Raw genomic sequence first — 17,128 nt, 5'->3', positions numbered from 1 at the left:
GTACAGATTGCCCAGGGAAGTAGTTGAGGCCCCATCCCTGGAGATATTCAAGGGCAGGCTGGTAAAGGCTCTGAGCAACCCGACATAGTGGAGGGTGTCCCTGTGACTGCAGGGGGGATGGACTAGATGACCTTTGGATGTCCCTTCCAACCCAAACCATTCTATGAGTCTAAGATCCTGTCAAAAATGCACTTCTCCAAGAGGACCATGTCAATATGTAAGCTGGTTGAATTCGAGAAGGGAGTGGTTTGGCTCAGGTACTTGTTATAATGCTTACAGATTTTCAGAGCTTGGAGACAAGTGAAGGACTTGTGTTTCTTAAAGATACACCATGGAGCTGATGGGGTTTTTCCACAGGGCAAAACAATTCTTGATATGTTAAAGTGGTATGTTGGGGGATGGGTTGTTGTAGCCAGTTCCCCCCTCCCGTCTTTGCTTCCTAAAGCCATCTCTGGAGCAAGCAGGAACGTGCTTCAGGATGGAGCCTGCCAGAGCTCGGATCTGCTGGTGGTCACTTTGAGGCCGGGTTGTTTTTCAGCATTTATTTGGCCTAAATCTGGGGGAAGGACGTGAGTGTGAGGCTGGGAATGACAGGAGGGGAAGAAAGAGCGAGCTTCTATGAAGAGCTGTACGAGCATCTCGTAGCGCTTGCTTCGGCGCTGTGTCTTCAGCGGTGTTGTTGCACGGCAACATGCACCCCAAATTGCCCCATTTGCTGGTTTTCACATCAAAGAGCTCCTCCATTGTCAGCTTATCCGGTTAATTGTCCTCTGTTAGCTAATTGATCCGAACGTGCTGCGTGGCTGGGCGAGTGTTGCTCGCTCTGTGCACCGTCTGCATGGAAAATGACAGTGTGGATTGTACTGATTCACTGGAGATGGAGGAGGAGAAATGTTCATGTATAACAAGTTTTGGTTACACCACTGCAGTTCTGCTGAATTAATGCCCCCTTTTTAATACCGAAGCATTTCAGGCTGGAGGGAGGAGTTGTTGTTTCAGCCTGAAGGCAGGAGTTGCTGTGTGAGGCGTCAGCAAGTCACAAGGAGTACTAAAGTGAATCGAATTTTCCTGTCACAAGAAAGCTTGAACAACAAACAAAGCATTAGGTGGACAATGTTAGTAAGGTTCTGTAACAATCAAAGGTCTTTACTCCTCCTAATTTTCCAACACTTTCTCAAAATACCCATTTTATTCTTATTTGCTTTCCTGAGAGCCTCACATTCAGCACCGGGAGCCCTGCTGACTTCCTAGAGAACATGTGCTCTGATTCAGTAGGACATTGGCTTTTCTTTGTCCTATTTCCCAGGATCCCACCATGGTGGGGTTGGAAGGGAGCTCTAGAGATCATTGAGTCCAACCCCCCTGCTAAAGCAGGGCCCCCACAGCAGCCTGCCCAGGATCACAATGTCCAGGTGGCTTTGGGATCTCTCCAGACAAGGAGACTCCACAACCTCTCTGGGCAGCCTGCTCTAGGGCTCCAGCTCTCTCACACCAAACAAGTTTCTTCTCCTGTTCAGATGAACCTCTTAGATTTCAGTTTGTGCCTGTTGCCCCTTGTCTTGTTGCTGGGCATCACTGAGAAGTGTCTGGCCCCATTCTCATGCCCCTTTAGCTCTTGCTGAGCACTGATCAGATCCTCTCTGGGGCTGCTCTTCTCCAGGCTCAACAGCCCCAGGGCTCTCAGCCTTTCCTCCCCACAGGTGCTCCAGGCCTCTCAGCATCTTTGTAGCCTGCACTGGACTCTGTCTCTTTTGAACTGGGAAGCCCAGAACTGAACAGAGGGAGAGGAGAACCTCTCTCTACCTTCTGCTCACACTCTTCTTCATGTATCCCAGGAGCCCATTGGCTTTCTTGGCCACAAGGACACATTTCTGTCTCATGGAGGACTTGTCCACCAGCACTCTGAGGTCCTTCTCCATGGAGCTGCTTTCCAGCAGGTCACCCCTCACCTGTACTCACGCAGGGGGTTATTCCCTGCCCTTGTTGAGCTTCATGAGGGTTCTCTCTGCTCAGCTCTCCAGTCTGGGGCAGGTCTCAGTCAGTCAATAATAGATGCAGGTCTCTGGCTTGGTTTGAATGTTCAGGAGCTGCATCTGTCAGTGGAGTAAACAGAGAAATGGCAGAACTGGTGTTCTTCTGACACACCTCTTTGTATTGGAAAGGTTGCAGACAAGGTCCTGCCTGCGTTGCAGGTGACATTAAAAGAAGGGGCCGTGAGTGTGATTTCTCTGTAAGGAAGGTTGTGAGCAAATGACCTTTCCCTAAGGAGCAGAACCTGCCCTCTGCCAAGGGCTGCAGCCTGACCTGTTTATTTCCAGCTTCCCCTCTCCGGGCAGAGGCAGCTGGGCACAGTCGATGGCTGTGACAGTCACGTGTCTGGCTGTCAGGGGGTGACAGGAATCAGACAGAGGGAGGGGGAGTGCACAGCTGACCCAAACAGAAACCTTACAGCCACCCTGGGAGCCTCAGAGCAGGAGGTCAGCCCTGGATCGGGCTGGAGAGCAGGGTCTGAGACCACAGCCCAGTGCTTGTCAGGGCCATGAGCTGATGACCTCCATGCTTTCTGGAGCAGGTCCGAGCTCTGCCTGGCTGACTGGGAGATTTCCCATACAGGGAGCTCAGCTGAATGCAGAAAGCAGTGTGATTAGTGGCTCCTTCTTGGTCTTTGTGCCTAGAAATAACCCAGAACATCATAATACGAAGTTTTCAGGAAGTAAGGCGTATTCTGAGCAAAATTCAGCTCTTTTCTTCTTTGAACAGGTTTTTGACACAGCTCAGCTTGATACAACATGGTATTTACCAGCCTGGCCTTTAATACTGGATCTGCTTTCCAATTATGCTTTAATTCTTACAACAGTTGCAGAGGGCGTGTGTGGGTGTATGTGTGAGAGAGATTGATTCTGTGCTTTTAAAATGTGAAGTCTGCTCTAGCTCTGAAAACCCACCAGGATTTCTAGCACTTTAAGCACCATTTCCTCCCTCAGTGTGCTACCAGCCTGGAGCAAGCCTCTTGGCATCTCTGACAAATGGAGAGTGCAGGTGGAGGGATACAGGCTGGTGTTTCAGCCATCCAGAGGGACCTGGGACAGTCTGGAGAGGTGGGCTGAGGAGAATCTCGTGAGATTCAGTAAGGCCAAGTGCAAGGTCCTGCACCTAGCTCAGGGCAGCCCTTGATATCAATCCAGGCTGGGGGAGGGTGAGCTTGAGAGCAGCCCTGCAGAAGAGGACTTGGGGGTGCTGGTGGAGGAGAAGGTGGACATGAACCAGCAATGGGCACTTGCAGCCCAGAAGGCCAATGGTGTGGCCAGCACATGGAGAGAGCTGATTCTGCCCCTCTCTGCTGAGCCCTCACCTGCAGTGCTGCGTGCAGCTATGGGGCCCTCAACACAAGAGGGACATGGACCTGCTGGAGTGCGTCCAGAGGAGGGACACAAACATGATCAGAGGGTTGGAGAACCTCTCCTATGAAAACAGACTGAGAGAGTTGGGGCTGTTCAGCCTGAAGAAGAGAAGGCTCCAGGGAGACCTTAGAGCTGCAGTTCAATGTCTAAAGGTGACCTACAGGAAGGCTGAGAAGGGACTGTTTAGAAGGGCCTGTGGTGAGAGGATGAGGGGCAATGGTTTGAAACTGGAGCAAGGCAGATTTAGGTTGGACATCAGGAGGAAGCTCTGCACAGTGAGGTTGGGGAAATACTAGAACAGGTTACCCAGAGATGCAGTTGAGGCCACATCCCTGGACAGCCTGATCCAGTTGCAGGTATCCCTGCTGACTGCAGGGGTGCAGCACAAGATGATCTTTGAGGGTCCCTTCCAACCCAATGCAACCTGTGAAAAGTAGAATAGGAACACAGCAGGCTGAGCAGCCTTTCCAGAAGTGCTACTGTGAGAGCTCATATCACAGCCTGGACATGAGCACAAAGTCTTAGTTCTATCTTTCAGAAGTATCTGAGTGAAAATGGAACAAAGAAAGTATGTATCAGTCCTGACTGGTGCTCTGTGTTAGTCTCTTGTGTCTGGGACAGCAGATGTTGGGCAGCCCTGATTGCCATCGTGTTACTCAAAGCATCTTTGTATCCTGGTGATTGTTCCCAGCCACTCTGCTGTATTCCCAAGCCTTGATAATGCTTTGATAAGTTACTGTTTTGTATCTGAGAAGTCCAAAGCAGTACTGTTATTGCCTTTCAGGCATTCTGACTGTTATTTTATTGTTTCCTGTAGGTCTGAAGACCTACCTGATCTCTGGCCAGAAGGTGAAGGAGCCCCACTGCAGCTGTTCACAAGCATTGCTTCCTGGCTTGGAGTCTGGAGATGGAGCCAAGACACAAGGAGCTTCGTCAGCTGAGAAAGCCAGCGAGTCCACAAAGGCTCTCAAACACCCAGACAAACCTAAGGTGAGCTCTTCATTCAAAGCCAGGCAGCACAGATCCCAGGCTGGACCCAGTACTTCAGATGTGCCCTCAAACATTTACTGTGTGTTAACTTGTGGTGCTCCCTGTTAAAATGCTCTGAGTCCCAAATGCAAGCTGCTGTTCAGGACCAGCTGTGGCATGTGTGTTCTGAAGCAGTGCAAGCTAAGTGTGCCTTGCTCTGCAGGAGGGTGGCTGTGGACACACCACTCTAACTGCACAGCCAGCATGCAATGTGGAGATGTGCTGCTGGCCATGATGGCTTGGTTCTGCCTGGTCCCCAACTTTCTGCTCTGGTTCTTACCATCCTGGCTGGGCTTTAATTGCTGTTGAAGTGCTGAATAATGCTCTGCACAATGCAGAAGGACAGACATAGCTGTCTGAGTAAGTGAAGCTAAAAGAAGCTGCTTCCAGAGAGGACCTAGGACAAATGCCAGCTTCATTTCACCCACCTTGGATACCCTGTCTACTGTTGTGCTAAAGCTGCCGCGTCGAGTTTATGCGTAGAGGTACATGGTTTGTCATGCCCGTGAGCACTGCAGGTCTGGCTGGTGTTTCCCTAAGCACAACTGTGAAAATAGTCCTCACAACTCTTTGAAAATAGTCCTGCCCCAAATACAGCAATGCTGGAGTGAGTTTTGGATGAGCCCAGACTCGGCTTTCACTGCGGTCTGGTAAGCATCCACAGAACGCATGCCACAGGCGGTGTCGGGATGCCTGCAGCATAGTGAGGAAGCTGAGCACTCACAGATGTGTTCTGCCACTCTAGATGCAGCAGAGCAGGGCAGTGCAGAGTCTCTTCTCACAGGATGGCCAGGTACAGGTGTTCCCAGATGCAGAATCACAGAATGCCAGCATGGTGTGGTTGGAAGGGACCTCTGGAAATCACCCAGTCCAGCCCCTCTGCTAAAGCAGGGGCACCCACAGCAGCTGAGAACACAGCAGCTTGCCCAGGATCACAATGGCCAGGTGGGTTTGGAATCTCTCCAGAGGAGACTCCACAACTTCTCTGGGCAGCCTGCTGCTGGGCTCCAGCACCCTCACACCAAATGAGTTTCTCCTTCTCTTCAGGTGGAACCCCCTGGGTTCCAGTTTGTGCCTGTTGCCCCTTGTCCTGTCGCTTGGGTACCTCTTAAAAGAGCCTGGCCCTGTCAGCATTGGTCAGATCCCCTCTCAGGATGCTCAACAGCCCCGTGTCTTCACAGAGATGCCCCAGGCCCCTCAGCATCTTTGTAATCTTTGCTGCACTCTCTCTAGTATTTCCCTGTCTGTTGAACTGGGAAGCCCAGAACTGGACCCAGGAATCCAGATGTGGCCTCCCTAGGGCAGAACTAATGGAGAACCTGCTGGCCCTGCTGTTTTTCATGCACTCCAGGAGACCATTTGCCTTCTTGGCCATGAGGGCACATTGCTGGCTCATGGGTAACTTGTCCACCAGCACTCCCAGGACCTTCTCCACAGAGCTGGTTTCCAGCAGGTCACTTCTCACCTGTTCTGGTGGAGGGGATTGTTCCTCCCTGGGTGCAGGACCCTACACTTGTCCTTGCTGAACTTCCTGAGGTTCACAGAATGTTAAGGGCTGGAAGGGATCTTGAGAGATCATCTAGTCCAATCCCCCTGCCAGAGCAGCAGGGTCCCCTCCTGCCAGCTCTCCAGCCTGGCCAGGGCTGGCTGGCAGCACAGCCTGAGGGGGTGTCAGCCACCCCTCCCAGTTATCATCAGCAAACTGTCTTGAGAGCACTCCTACCCTTCATCCAGGTCACTGATGAAGATACTGAACAGGACACCCACCCCAGCATGCTGTGGGGTGTAGATGTAGAGCAGTGTTCTCTCTGCTGGAGCTGCTGGGTGAGGCTTTCAGGGAGCCTCCATTTGCCAGCCGTGCTCGAGTAAGCCTTGCAGCGTTAAGAAAAATGCATAAATATCTCTATGTTAAAAAATCCCCTTAAAGAGCAACTGCACAATTCAGTCACAGATCCTGAACAGCTCTGGAAAGTAGTGGGTCTCTTTTTCACATGTTTTTGGGTTTTTCAGTGCCTGCATCTCGCTGGTAAGGACTGGAGAGAATAATTTGCCAAAGAATCATGACTTACACGGCAACTGTTTTAAATACAAAGCTGTAAACAGTGTCAGTGTGGGAGGAGATGACTCCAGCTCTGCAGGAGTCTGAAGTAGGTGGGGCAAAATTACAGGGAAGCTGAAATATTTTGGTTTTCATGGGAAGAAGTAGCCATGTTGGATGCAGAAGATGGCTTCATTTTGGCCTTGGAATGGATGTTCCAGCAGACGAGATCTGTCAAGGCAAGTCAGGAAGGAGGGTGCAACAGTGATGGATCCGTGGAAGGAGTTGTGTTTCCCCCTCTCCTCTTGTCTATCTGCAGTTCATTTAATTGCAAACCTTGTTGCAGTACAGATAGCAATAAAATCCACATGGGTAATTGAAATGGTGAAGACAGAGGCTGCAAACTGGGAGTAACTCTGTAACAGCAGCGAGGGTTTGAACGAGAACACTGCTGCCTGCTCAAGTGGGTAGGGTATCACTTTATTTTCCCAATCATGTTTTATAAACCCCCTTACATGACAGGGAATCATAAGCTGTTGTTGAAATGTTTTAATCATCTCCTGGTATGAAAACAGAAAGTGCTTCTGCTTGTCTTGGTGTTTGCTGAAAGCACACCCATGCATTATTCATCAGGCTGAGGTCACACAGGCACCAAGGCTGTGTGACTGTCTGCAACAGAGAATGGGGTTAATGGTGGTGCCTTCAGAAGCTGGGGTCAGTTAGATGGACTTGGGCCTCTTCTCCAAGCATCAGGCTTCCTTTGTGAGGTTTTTTGCCTTCTGGTGTGAGGTGGTCTTGCATATTCATCAACTGAGGTGATTCTGCCTCTCTGCTCTCTTGAGACCCCACCTGGAGCCTTTGAGAGGCATTGCTGGGTGATCAAGTGGATCAGCAGTCATGGGAAGAGTGAGCTGGGTGAGATCACAGTATGTTAGGGGTTGGAAGGGACCTCTGGAGATCTTGGAGTCCAACCCCTGTGCCAGAGCAGGACCATATAATCTAATGTAGGCCACACAGGAACGCATCCAGACAGGTCTGGAAAGTCTCCAGAGAAGGAGCCATGCTGTAGCCACCTAAAAATGAAACATGCTGCAGGTGTGACAGCAGAGGTGGAAAAGGGGCTTTGAGTGCAAAGTCAGTTCTGAAAAGACCTCCACCACTGCTCTCTGAAATTGAGAGAGAACCTGGGAGCAGAAGTTGTGTGTTTGGAGCAGCAGAATGACAGACTGAAGGAATCCCTTCTGAGTCCAGAATAGACAAATAAAATGGACATGAGGTGTTGAGTTTGGGACAAAAGGCTGGAGTTGCTTATTGGAAAATTGATGCTACTGCTTAGTGGATCACTTACCACCATTTAGTGCATAGTGTGCTGCATTTAGTGTGCTGTTCCTCATGACTGGTGTCTCTGTAACCTTTAGTAGACTTCTGGCAAGCCTGATACCAGTAAACCATCTCCAGAGCAGAGGGATTGCCAGTGGCATCAGACACAGGGTCCCTGCCATGCAGGATCCTGCCTGTGCAGTGCCAGGACTGGAGAAAAGTGTGAAGAACTTGCAAGTCAGGGGGTTAATTCCCTCCAGAACCAGAATTTCAGCTCTAAAACCTGAACTCTTAAGGAACTAGGTTGTTTTAAAAGCTGTGTGACATTTTAGATTGTCTCCAAACTGCATAACCTGCAATGATTCCAAGTCTGATCATTTTGCTTTCCTTCTTTCCTTGGATATTTGTTGGCTTTGACGCTGCACAGCAGCCTGAGCTCCACTGAGCTGCCTTAGAGCCCTATCTGTGGAAATGAATTTCCTTTGCTTAGTTTCAGATTTGTTGCTTTCCATTTCCCTGTACTGTTCATAATACATCATGGTATTCTGTGCTTATTTGGACCTGGTGTTGTCTGCATTTTGTGCTAATTCTTCCTTTGTGAGGCCGTTCAGCTTTTGCAGGCAGTTTTTAAGCAAGCAAATTGCATTCCTCTCAATAAAGAGTATTTTGTCCTTCTTGGGCAGGCCTGTTGCTGGTGTGCAGTGCTGACAGTGTATCTGTGAGCTTACACCAGTAAAGCTTCCCTGGATTAGATTTAGCTTTGGTAAACAGAAAATCTGTGATTTATTTTTGAAATGGTGCATTCTGTTCCAGTCAAATTTTATTCCCTGCCTCCCATTCTGTAGCTTTGTTTATCTCTTAACCCACACCACAAGCATACAAGTGGACCAAATTATAAATTGCATAACAACAGCGAGGACAGCAGAACATTCCTGGCTAAAACCTTTTTGTCTCCTTGCAGCCTTGCCCTTCATGTAGTACCACCCTTGCTCCCCACTGCGATGTCAGCGTAGAGGAAGGAGCTATCCAAAATGGTTGTCAGGATGAGCATAAAAACAGTACAAAGGTAATTGAAGCATTTGTCATTTCCCTTCCTTTCCCTTTATTTCTCCTCTTCAGTTAGCTTCCTCCTCTTGGCATTGGTCTTCCTTTCTGCAAGCTCTTAAGCGGCAGGGCTGATACGGAGCAGTTGTGTTCACAAATTTAATTGAGGCCCCCCCATTTTCAACATTAATAGTTATTGCATAGGCCCAGCTTGATACTGAGAAGGACCTGAAATTTGGACTCTTCAAATTATGCTGAAACTACCCAATCAACAGGGCACAACCATCTCCCATCTCCTACGCCAGTCGTCTGTGTGTCACCCAGCCGCAAGTGACACCAACGTCTTGCTGATGTCTTTTGCACCGTAGCGCTGTAAGTGATCCATGCCCATCCACACAGCTGACTTCCACAGCCTTTAAGGCACTTTGCTCCCTTTTTCTGACCAACATCCTGCATATTCAGCATGCTGCTCCCACCATTGCTTTCCTTGCCTGTTGCTTAGTTGTCCTCACTGCAGCCACCCACTTCCTCCACAGGACCAGACCTTGCCTCTTTGTCATCCTGCTGGTGGCCTTCCCAGCCTCTCTGCTCTGCCTGTCACCTCTTGCTCCTTCCTGACTGTTAAACTCCTGCCTACATGCAGACTAGATACCAGTCCTCACCACCTGATGGTTGTGTTCTCAAATAAGTGTTGTTGGGGAGAGTCACTTAGCATGCTCAGAGAGAGCTTCTTGTTCTTCTTCGCAGCTCTTCTCACATATAGAGCTGGCTGACAAACCAGCCACTGCTTGTTCTGCTCATGAGCTGCTCCATTCATCTGTGTTTGTCCCTCTGCTCTCTGTGTTTGACCCATTGTCTCAAATGCCTCAATGGAAAGCTTGGAAGCAGGGGTTGCCTCACTGGGCTGCAGTGGTAGGTGACAGAGGAAACCACGTTCTGTGCTAGGGCTCCTAGGAAACAGCCTAAGAGGAAAATAAGATAATCTCTTCAGCCCTGAGGGAGGTAGAGCAGGCTGGCCAGCAGGTGCTGGCCTCAAAGCAGCAGGAGATCTTTAAGGCAGAAAACACCATGGGAGCTGTGCCCAGGCTGCCAGGATGGTATGTATGAGATGATGCTTCCTCAGGTTGCTCTGCCCATGTGCCAGGGACCTCCAGAAGTGACTGCAAACGGAGCTATTCCTTGGGTACCAACTGGCTAGGGTCAGGTATTCTTTTCATCAGAATTAACCTTGAAGTTTCTTCCTGCTGCAGCTGTATTAGCTTCATGTGTGTGAACCAGCAAGTCATCCAGCCTTGCTTAGAAGAGGTCTGGACAGTGCTGAATAAAATGTCTGTGTTTCACTGGGAGAAACATACTACTGCAGACAAATCCCATCTTTCATTTGCTTTACTTATTGCTAAGTCAAACCCTGGAGCAGTTCAGTGGCTCTCCAGTAACGTGGGATGCCTGTTTAACTGAAAGCCTAAAGAATAACCTGATGCAAATTGAATGCTGTGGCATTCAATTTGTAAAGTCTTTGCAGTCCCAGCTTTCTTGGGCAGAAGTCATAAGCTCCCTCTACTCGTCTCTGGAGCTTGTTCCCTTGCCATGCCAAGTTGCTGTGCCTGGCCCTGCAGTGTTCCCATCCCCATTTAGAGAATGATAATGATATTAAATATGTCCTTGGACCTTCATGGGTCCCAAAAGCCTCTGGAGACTTCCTGTCTCTTGATGAAACTGTCACATGCATGATACTTCAAACCTCTGAGTGCTCACGAAGCCTTGTGCTGCCTGTTGCCATCAGAACCCACAAGAACACTGGAGCTAGCAACATTTCCTCAATAGGGATTTTCTCCTTACACACAAGCAGTTTCACACCCTAATCCCCTCCTGTTAAGATTAACTGAGTGGAGACAGCACAGGAAAACCTTGAGCTGACTGGAGGGAAGAATTTTCTTAGGGATTTGAGCCTCTGCCAAGGAGCTAAAGAGAAAAGGCCAAGAGAAGTCCATGCTGACCTTCTCTGAAAGAGCTGAAATTTTTGCTGCATTTCTCAGATGAACTTGAAGAGCAGACAGGGAAAGCAAACAGTGCACAGGAGTCTGTAGCTGTCATTTGAGCTGCTCATAGCTCTAATGTGTCCTCTCTTAGGCTTCTCAAGTAAGGACATCTACTGCAGGGTGAGGAAAAGGACAAAGATCTTTTGCCAGATAACTCTGGCCATAATTTTTTTCTTTTAGGCCTCCAAGTTGTTCTGGAAAGTTCTCTGAACCTAAATTAAAAAGAAACAAACTGAAAAAGAAGACCTTTCAGTTCCAGTACCTTGTTGGACAGTTCTCTTTTTGAGTTGCTTTAGTTAGGATCCTTCGTCCCAAAATCAGAGAGGTCGCCTGGGCACTGCAGTACATCTTGTGCTCCCGAGCCACGTGCCCTCTGGGAGGGCTGGACAGCCTGTTAGGGCTGCAGGAGGCCTTGCTCTGCATCTGCTGGATGCTTTCCCTCAGAAAAGAAACTGGTGACCTTTTATGTGAGATGTCCTGTGCCTCTGGCTTACCAGCAGAGTTCCCTTCTCCAGTCCAAAGCATTTTGGTCTGCTTCTGCCGAGAGATGTGCTGCTGAAATTACCTTTCTCTTCTGTTGATTATGTCCTTTAGCAAAACATTGGCAGCACACCAGGGTAACTACTGAATTTTCTATTTCACTCTGTCAGCTGCTGTCCCTGTGCTGTGAACACCTGCAAGCTGCCAAAACAACAGTTGTGAGTGGTAGAAGGGACTCAGCTGGGAATCCTTTCATCTGCTGGCTCCCAGCACGTGGCTGCTGGGGCTCCCACCTCCATTGGGGCAGCCTGCAGGGTGGGAATCCTGCATCCCTGATGGGCAGGAGGAAAAGGAAGCACAGCCCATCTCCCTCCTGCTTTTCCTGTAGCTCCAGGGAACCATTCCAACACACCTTGTTATGACTTCAGCTCTTGAGGCCTTGGCAGTGATAAGGAGCCAAGCCCAAGTGCTTTTTAGCTCTTCCCTGCTCAAGGTGATGTTCTCCTGCTGCTTCATTAGCCTTGTATTCTCACTGATTGTGGCTGCACCTTTCATTTCCTACCTATATTCACAATATCATGGACTGGTTTGGGTTGGAAGGGACCTTTAAAGGTCTCCTAGCAGGGACATCTGCAACCAGAGGAGGTGCTTAGAGCCCCAGACAATCTGACCTGTAATGGTTCCAGGGATGGGGCATCCACCACCTTTCTGGGCAACCTGGGCCAGTTTCTCACCACCCTCATGAGCCCCCTATGCTTTACAGGATGTAGATGCACAAGGAGGCTGAACTAATTTTGCATGAGCAGCCAGAAACCAGATTATTTCTTAACTCACTGAAAGTTAAGAACTTGAAGTTAATTTACACTGTAGGTAACATATTTCAGTGTATAGTTGGGGTGGTGGTGGTGATATTTATGGTATTTATTTATGGTCACTGTGGTGGCATCCAAGAATAGTCTTCTGGAGGAGCTTGTCACTGCTGCACAGGCAGGAATGAAGGAACTTCTGTCATGAGTGGGCTTCAGCATGAGGATAAATGATACGTGATAAATGGTAAGACATGAAGGGGGAGCTGAGCATTGAGATCTGCCAAGTTTGGTACATGTTTGCTTTTGAAAATGATCCTGACTAACTGCAGCTCATTTTCATTCTAACCATACTTAGCTGTCTTAATTTTTTTTCTTCCCCCAATAGCTTCAGTACATATTTGCCTAGGCCAAATAAAAAGCAAAAGGAGGAACTTCAGGTTCCATGAAAATAGAATCATTTGGCCCTCGCAGTGATTTGTGTTCCGCAGCGAACCAAAGCGGAATGGGTGATTCTGCGGACCTGAGCTGGTGTCAATATTTAGGAGTGCAGCTTTAATTAACACAAAGGCAAAAAAGCAAACCAGGTCTTAGTGAAGAAAATGTGGTTTCATTTGCCAAAGAAACTGTTTGTAGGATGATGAGATGTTAAAAAGGGCAGGAGGAAGCTCTGGCTGCAATAGGGCTGTAATGGTCAGTGGGAGGATCAGCAAGGGCTGGTGGAGTGGATCATCTCATGAAAGATAGCAAAGGTTAGAGATTTGAAAAGCTTTTTGGTGGAATCTTGACCTTAAGAGAAGGGAATGAAATTTGGGCTCGTGGTTGCTCATGTGGAAATGTACTTTTGTTTTCTGCTCCATGGAAACTTGGTACATAGGAAGGTAAAGAAGTGACACCTAAAAATAGCCAGGTCTTCCAGGAGATGGGAAGGATTCCATGGCAGGTGGAGTGAATTCTGTGATGAGATCAGGTCAAAGTTCAGTGTGTTGCAGGAACAATTTCTTTCAGCCTCTGCTCCATGAAATCTCTTCTGTTGATTTCTCAACTGCTGACGTTCTCCACTTGTGTTTCGCTTTCTGCCCTTCAGGCTCCAGGAGGACACAGTCCAAAGACTCAAAATGGGCTTCTGAGTCCACCCCAAGAAGAAAAGCTCAGCAATAGTCAAACCTCACTGTATGAAATGTTGCAAGAGAAAGGAAGATGGGGAGGAGTGAGTCTGGATCAATCGGCTCTGCTTCCTTTGAGGTTCAAAAACATCAGAGAGAAGACAGATGCTCACTTTGTGGACGTGATTAAAGAAGACAGGTAAGGAGCTGTGCAGTGTGAGGTGGTGTAAATGCAAGAAGGCAGGAGCAGGGCTCCTGTATCTGTGCTCTTCCTATGTGTGCTTTTTGCCTCCTGTCAATAATTGTTCTTCACACAGGTCATGTGTTTTCTGATCTTACTCTGTGTTTTGCTTAATCTGCAGTAGAAACTTGAGGTCAAAAACATGCCCTGCAGGAATCTCTGAAGCCAGGCTTTTTATCATTGCTGTGGTTATCAGGCATGCTTCAGCTGAGTCTTCACAAAGGAAAATATGTCTAAATCATAGAATGGCTTGGGTTGGCAGGGACCTCCAAAGGTCATCCAGTCCAGCCTCCCTGCAGTCAGCAGGGACATCCTCAATTAGATCAGGTTGCTCGGAGCCTTGTCAAGCTTGACCTTGAATTTCATCTCCAGGGATGGGGCCTGGACCTCCCTGGGCAATCTGATCCTATCTTCTACCACCCTGATGGTGGAGAACTTGTTCCTAACATCCAATCTAAATCTGCTCTTCTCTCATTTCAGACCATTACCCCTTGTCCTTTGCAAACAGTCCCTCTGCAGCCTTCTTGTAGCCCTTTTCAGGTACTGCCAGGGTCTCCCTGGGGCCTTTTCTTCTCCAGGCCGAACAAATCCAGCTCCCTCATCCTGTCCACATAGCAGAGGTGTTCCAGGCCCCTCATAATTTTTGTGGTCCTCCTCTGGACCTGCTCCATCAGGTCCATGTCCCTCCTGTGTTGAGGGCTGCAGAGAGAGGCACATTACTGCAGGTGAGGTCTTTCCAGAGCCAAGTGGCAGAAGCACCTCTCTCCAGCTGCTGACCACACTGCTTTTGATTCAGCCTAGGATGCTATCACTCTTATCTTTACATTCAAAAGTCCTCTTAATGCACATAGTCTGAACCTTCCTCTGCCACTGAAAGTGTAACACAGAATCCAAACCATAGAACTCACATTTTTGTCCAACAAAACCCTGTCTGATAACATTGTGTGACTCACTGATACCTAGCAAAGTGGGCTTGGAAGCAGAATTCATAATGAATTCTCACGGAGCTACAGCCTACTGACAGTGTTTTCTAAAGTTAGCTTCTCTCTCTGTTTCAGACCCAAATAACCTTAACTTGGACAAAAGACAAGCTGTTCCCCACAATTCAGTGGTGTGTGATTCTTGTGAACACACCCTCACATCTCCCTTACTATGACAGTGACTTGATTGGAACAACTCACTAGATAACTGGGGGTTGTTGTTGTTGATAGCTATTCTTAGATTTGCTTCACTGCTTCCACTCAGGGCTGTTTTATCTAAATAGCCTTGAAACTGTGTGTTTCTGTAGACTTCAGGCTGCTTCAGACAGGGACACTGTCAACTGGAAACATGGCTAAGCCAGGAAGAAGTGAGAGGGAGGGACACCAGTCCCTCTCCAATCCCTTCTGAAGGTTCTGTTTTTCATATTTCCCTTCTCCTGTGGCAAACTTCAGTTAAAATTTAGCCTCCCATTGTGTTTTTTCTCTGCATTGTCAGTTGTTGGTGACTGAGAATAGGTGTTTAGGTGATATTTTCAAATATTAGAGGCTAGATGGATTGGAAAGGTCCAAATATTGGCAGCAATCAGCAAGGACAAACTGGATTTTTGTTGATAATGTAACTAGCATGCAGCACGTTTGAAGTTCCAAAAGCAGACTAATTTATGCTGTTGGTCTGCTGAAGAATCCTGGCTGAAGCCCTTGTGTTCCTGATGCTTTCCTCCTCCAGTCCCAAAATGGATCATTCTTTCTGATTCAGAAAAAGGAAGAGGTAGGACCATGGTTTGACAGCAGTCAAAGACCATACACCGTTGTGGGTTTTTTTGGTCTCAATTAAATATCATCACCACCATATTAAGTGGGCCAGTTTGTGTTGCCAGGGAAACTTCTCTGCTGAGTTCAGTTCATGTAAACATAACTTTCCCAAAATAATCTTCTGATGAATTAGATCTATGCAAAAATCCTTTAAGCCCTGCTGTTTTCCTTTACTCCTTTAACATTTCTCAATGTAAGGTTATATGGAGGAAGGCATTTCAAAACCATTCTTGTTCCCCTCCTGTAAAACATGGTCCATTGGTGTTGACAAACCCAGCATCCATGATGATGTTTGAATGGGAGGTCTGAGTTCTCTTAGGGGTAAGGGTGAAGTCCAACCTTCTCTTTGGTCATCTTACATGAAACCTCACTTGGAGCGTTAGAGGAGTTTGGCTGCTGTGGGTTTGGGCAGTGCTTTCCACTGGGGTGATCTGGTCTGTGTTGCACATTCCTGTTAACAGGAAGTACCTAACCCAGATGTGGTGATGAGGTCCATAAATTCAATCCTGCAGGCTCTGTGCTGCTGGGAAGAGTTAAACCTATCCTCAAGAGGATTCAGGAGCCTGTGCACGGCCCTAGGAAGCTGCCTGGGGATAGCCTGGAGGAAATGCTGGACACTGGTGGAATCTGCCCAGTGCCAGCTTCTCCCTAGAGTTGAGGTGTGTGGCTGAGGGCTTCATGAGTGGCCACTGATCTCTTTGCATGCCAAGATTTCGTCTGGAGCTGGGCTGCATTCAGAAGAGTGTGGCCGGCAGGTCAAAGGAGGTTCTTCTCCCCCTCTGCTCTGCCCTAGTGAAGCCACATCTGGAATAGTGGGCCCAGTTCTGGGCTCCCCAGTTCAAGAGAGACAGGGAAATACTGGAGAGAGTTCCCTGTAAATAAAAAGTGGAATTGGTTGCTTGCAAAGGGAAGGAGGCTCATACTGAGTGTGCGTTCTGAAGGCTCAGACGAGGACTGCACAGAAGACAGGTTGACAGGCTGTCCCAGCAGGAGAGGGCAGAAGCAGATGTGACCTTACTCTTGGAGCACTGGGCCCAAGGCTTTTGGTGCTCTGTAAGTTGTGTCCTTGAAGCTCTTTGGCACCTACTTGAGAAAGAAAACGTTTGCAGCTCAAGTGCCTGAGGTGTCGTTAGAGAATTTCTTTCATAAACCTCTTACACCTACAGTAACACTCACAAACTGATCTGGTTTTGTTTGAGGGTGGGGAATAGAGACAACTTTGCCATGATTGAAGCCTCTTGTGTTATTTTTCCTGCACCTGACCCTGGAAGAGAAGGGGAAGGAGGTATATACCCCCCTGGTAGATGTTGTCTCCCGGTTTGTCAGACCTAGTGAGGAAAGGCTGAGAGCCCTGGGGTGGTTGGGCCTGGAGAAGAGCAGCCCCAGAGGGGATCTGATCAGTGCTCAGCAAGAGCTAAAGGCTAGGAGCAAGAGAATGGGGCCAGGTTCTCTTCAGTGGTGCCCAGCAATAAGACAAGGGTCAACAGGCACAAACTGAAACCTAGGAGGTTCATCAGAACAGGAGGAGAAACTTGTTTGGTGTGAGGGTGCTGGAGCCCTGGAGCAGGCTGCCCAGAGAGGTTGTGGAGTCTCCTCCTCTGGAGACTTCCAAACCCACCTGGCCATTGTGATCCTGAGCAAGCTGCTGTGGGTGCCCTGCTTTAGCAGGGGGGTCTGACTGGATGTTCTCCAGAGGTCTCTTCTACCATGCTGGGATTCTGTGAGCTCCCTTCGTTATTTTTCAGGGCCTTTGTTGATGATTCTGGTGATGTCGGGTCCTCCGTTTCAGAAGTAAATGTAAGCTGCCCATCTGCTCAGGTTCCATTTCTCT

The 17,128-nt window shown here is 48.5% G+C and overlaps 1 protein-coding gene across 2 annotated transcripts in view; it reads left to right on the top strand.

Moving 5' to 3' along the window:
- The window catches only part of ADCY9 (adenylate cyclase 9), a 101,732-nt gene that overhangs the window by 57,895 nt on the left and 26,709 nt on the right, over positions 1-17,128 (top strand). Inside the window, exons 2-4 of one of the 2 annotated variants that reach the window (XM_054180477.1) lie at positions 4,219-4,391; positions 8,750-8,854; positions 13,245-13,462. In XM_054180477.1, coding sequence (XP_054036452.1) covers positions 4,219-4,391; positions 8,750-8,854; positions 13,245-13,462 — 496 coding nt within the window. The remainder of the gene's footprint in view (positions 1-4,218; positions 4,392-8,749; positions 8,855-13,244; positions 13,463-17,128) is intronic. The other variant, XM_054180478.1, reaches the window with a different exon arrangement.

Source organism: Dryobates pubescens, chromosome 4 (assembly GCF_014839835.1).
Source record: "Dryobates pubescens isolate bDryPub1 chromosome 4, bDryPub1.pri, whole genome shotgun sequence".
NCBI lineage: Eukaryota > Metazoa > Chordata > Aves > Piciformes > Picidae > Dryobates > Dryobates pubescens.
The sequence above is the reverse complement of the archived record's forward strand: the minus strand, read 5'-3'. Positions and strand labels throughout refer to the sequence as shown.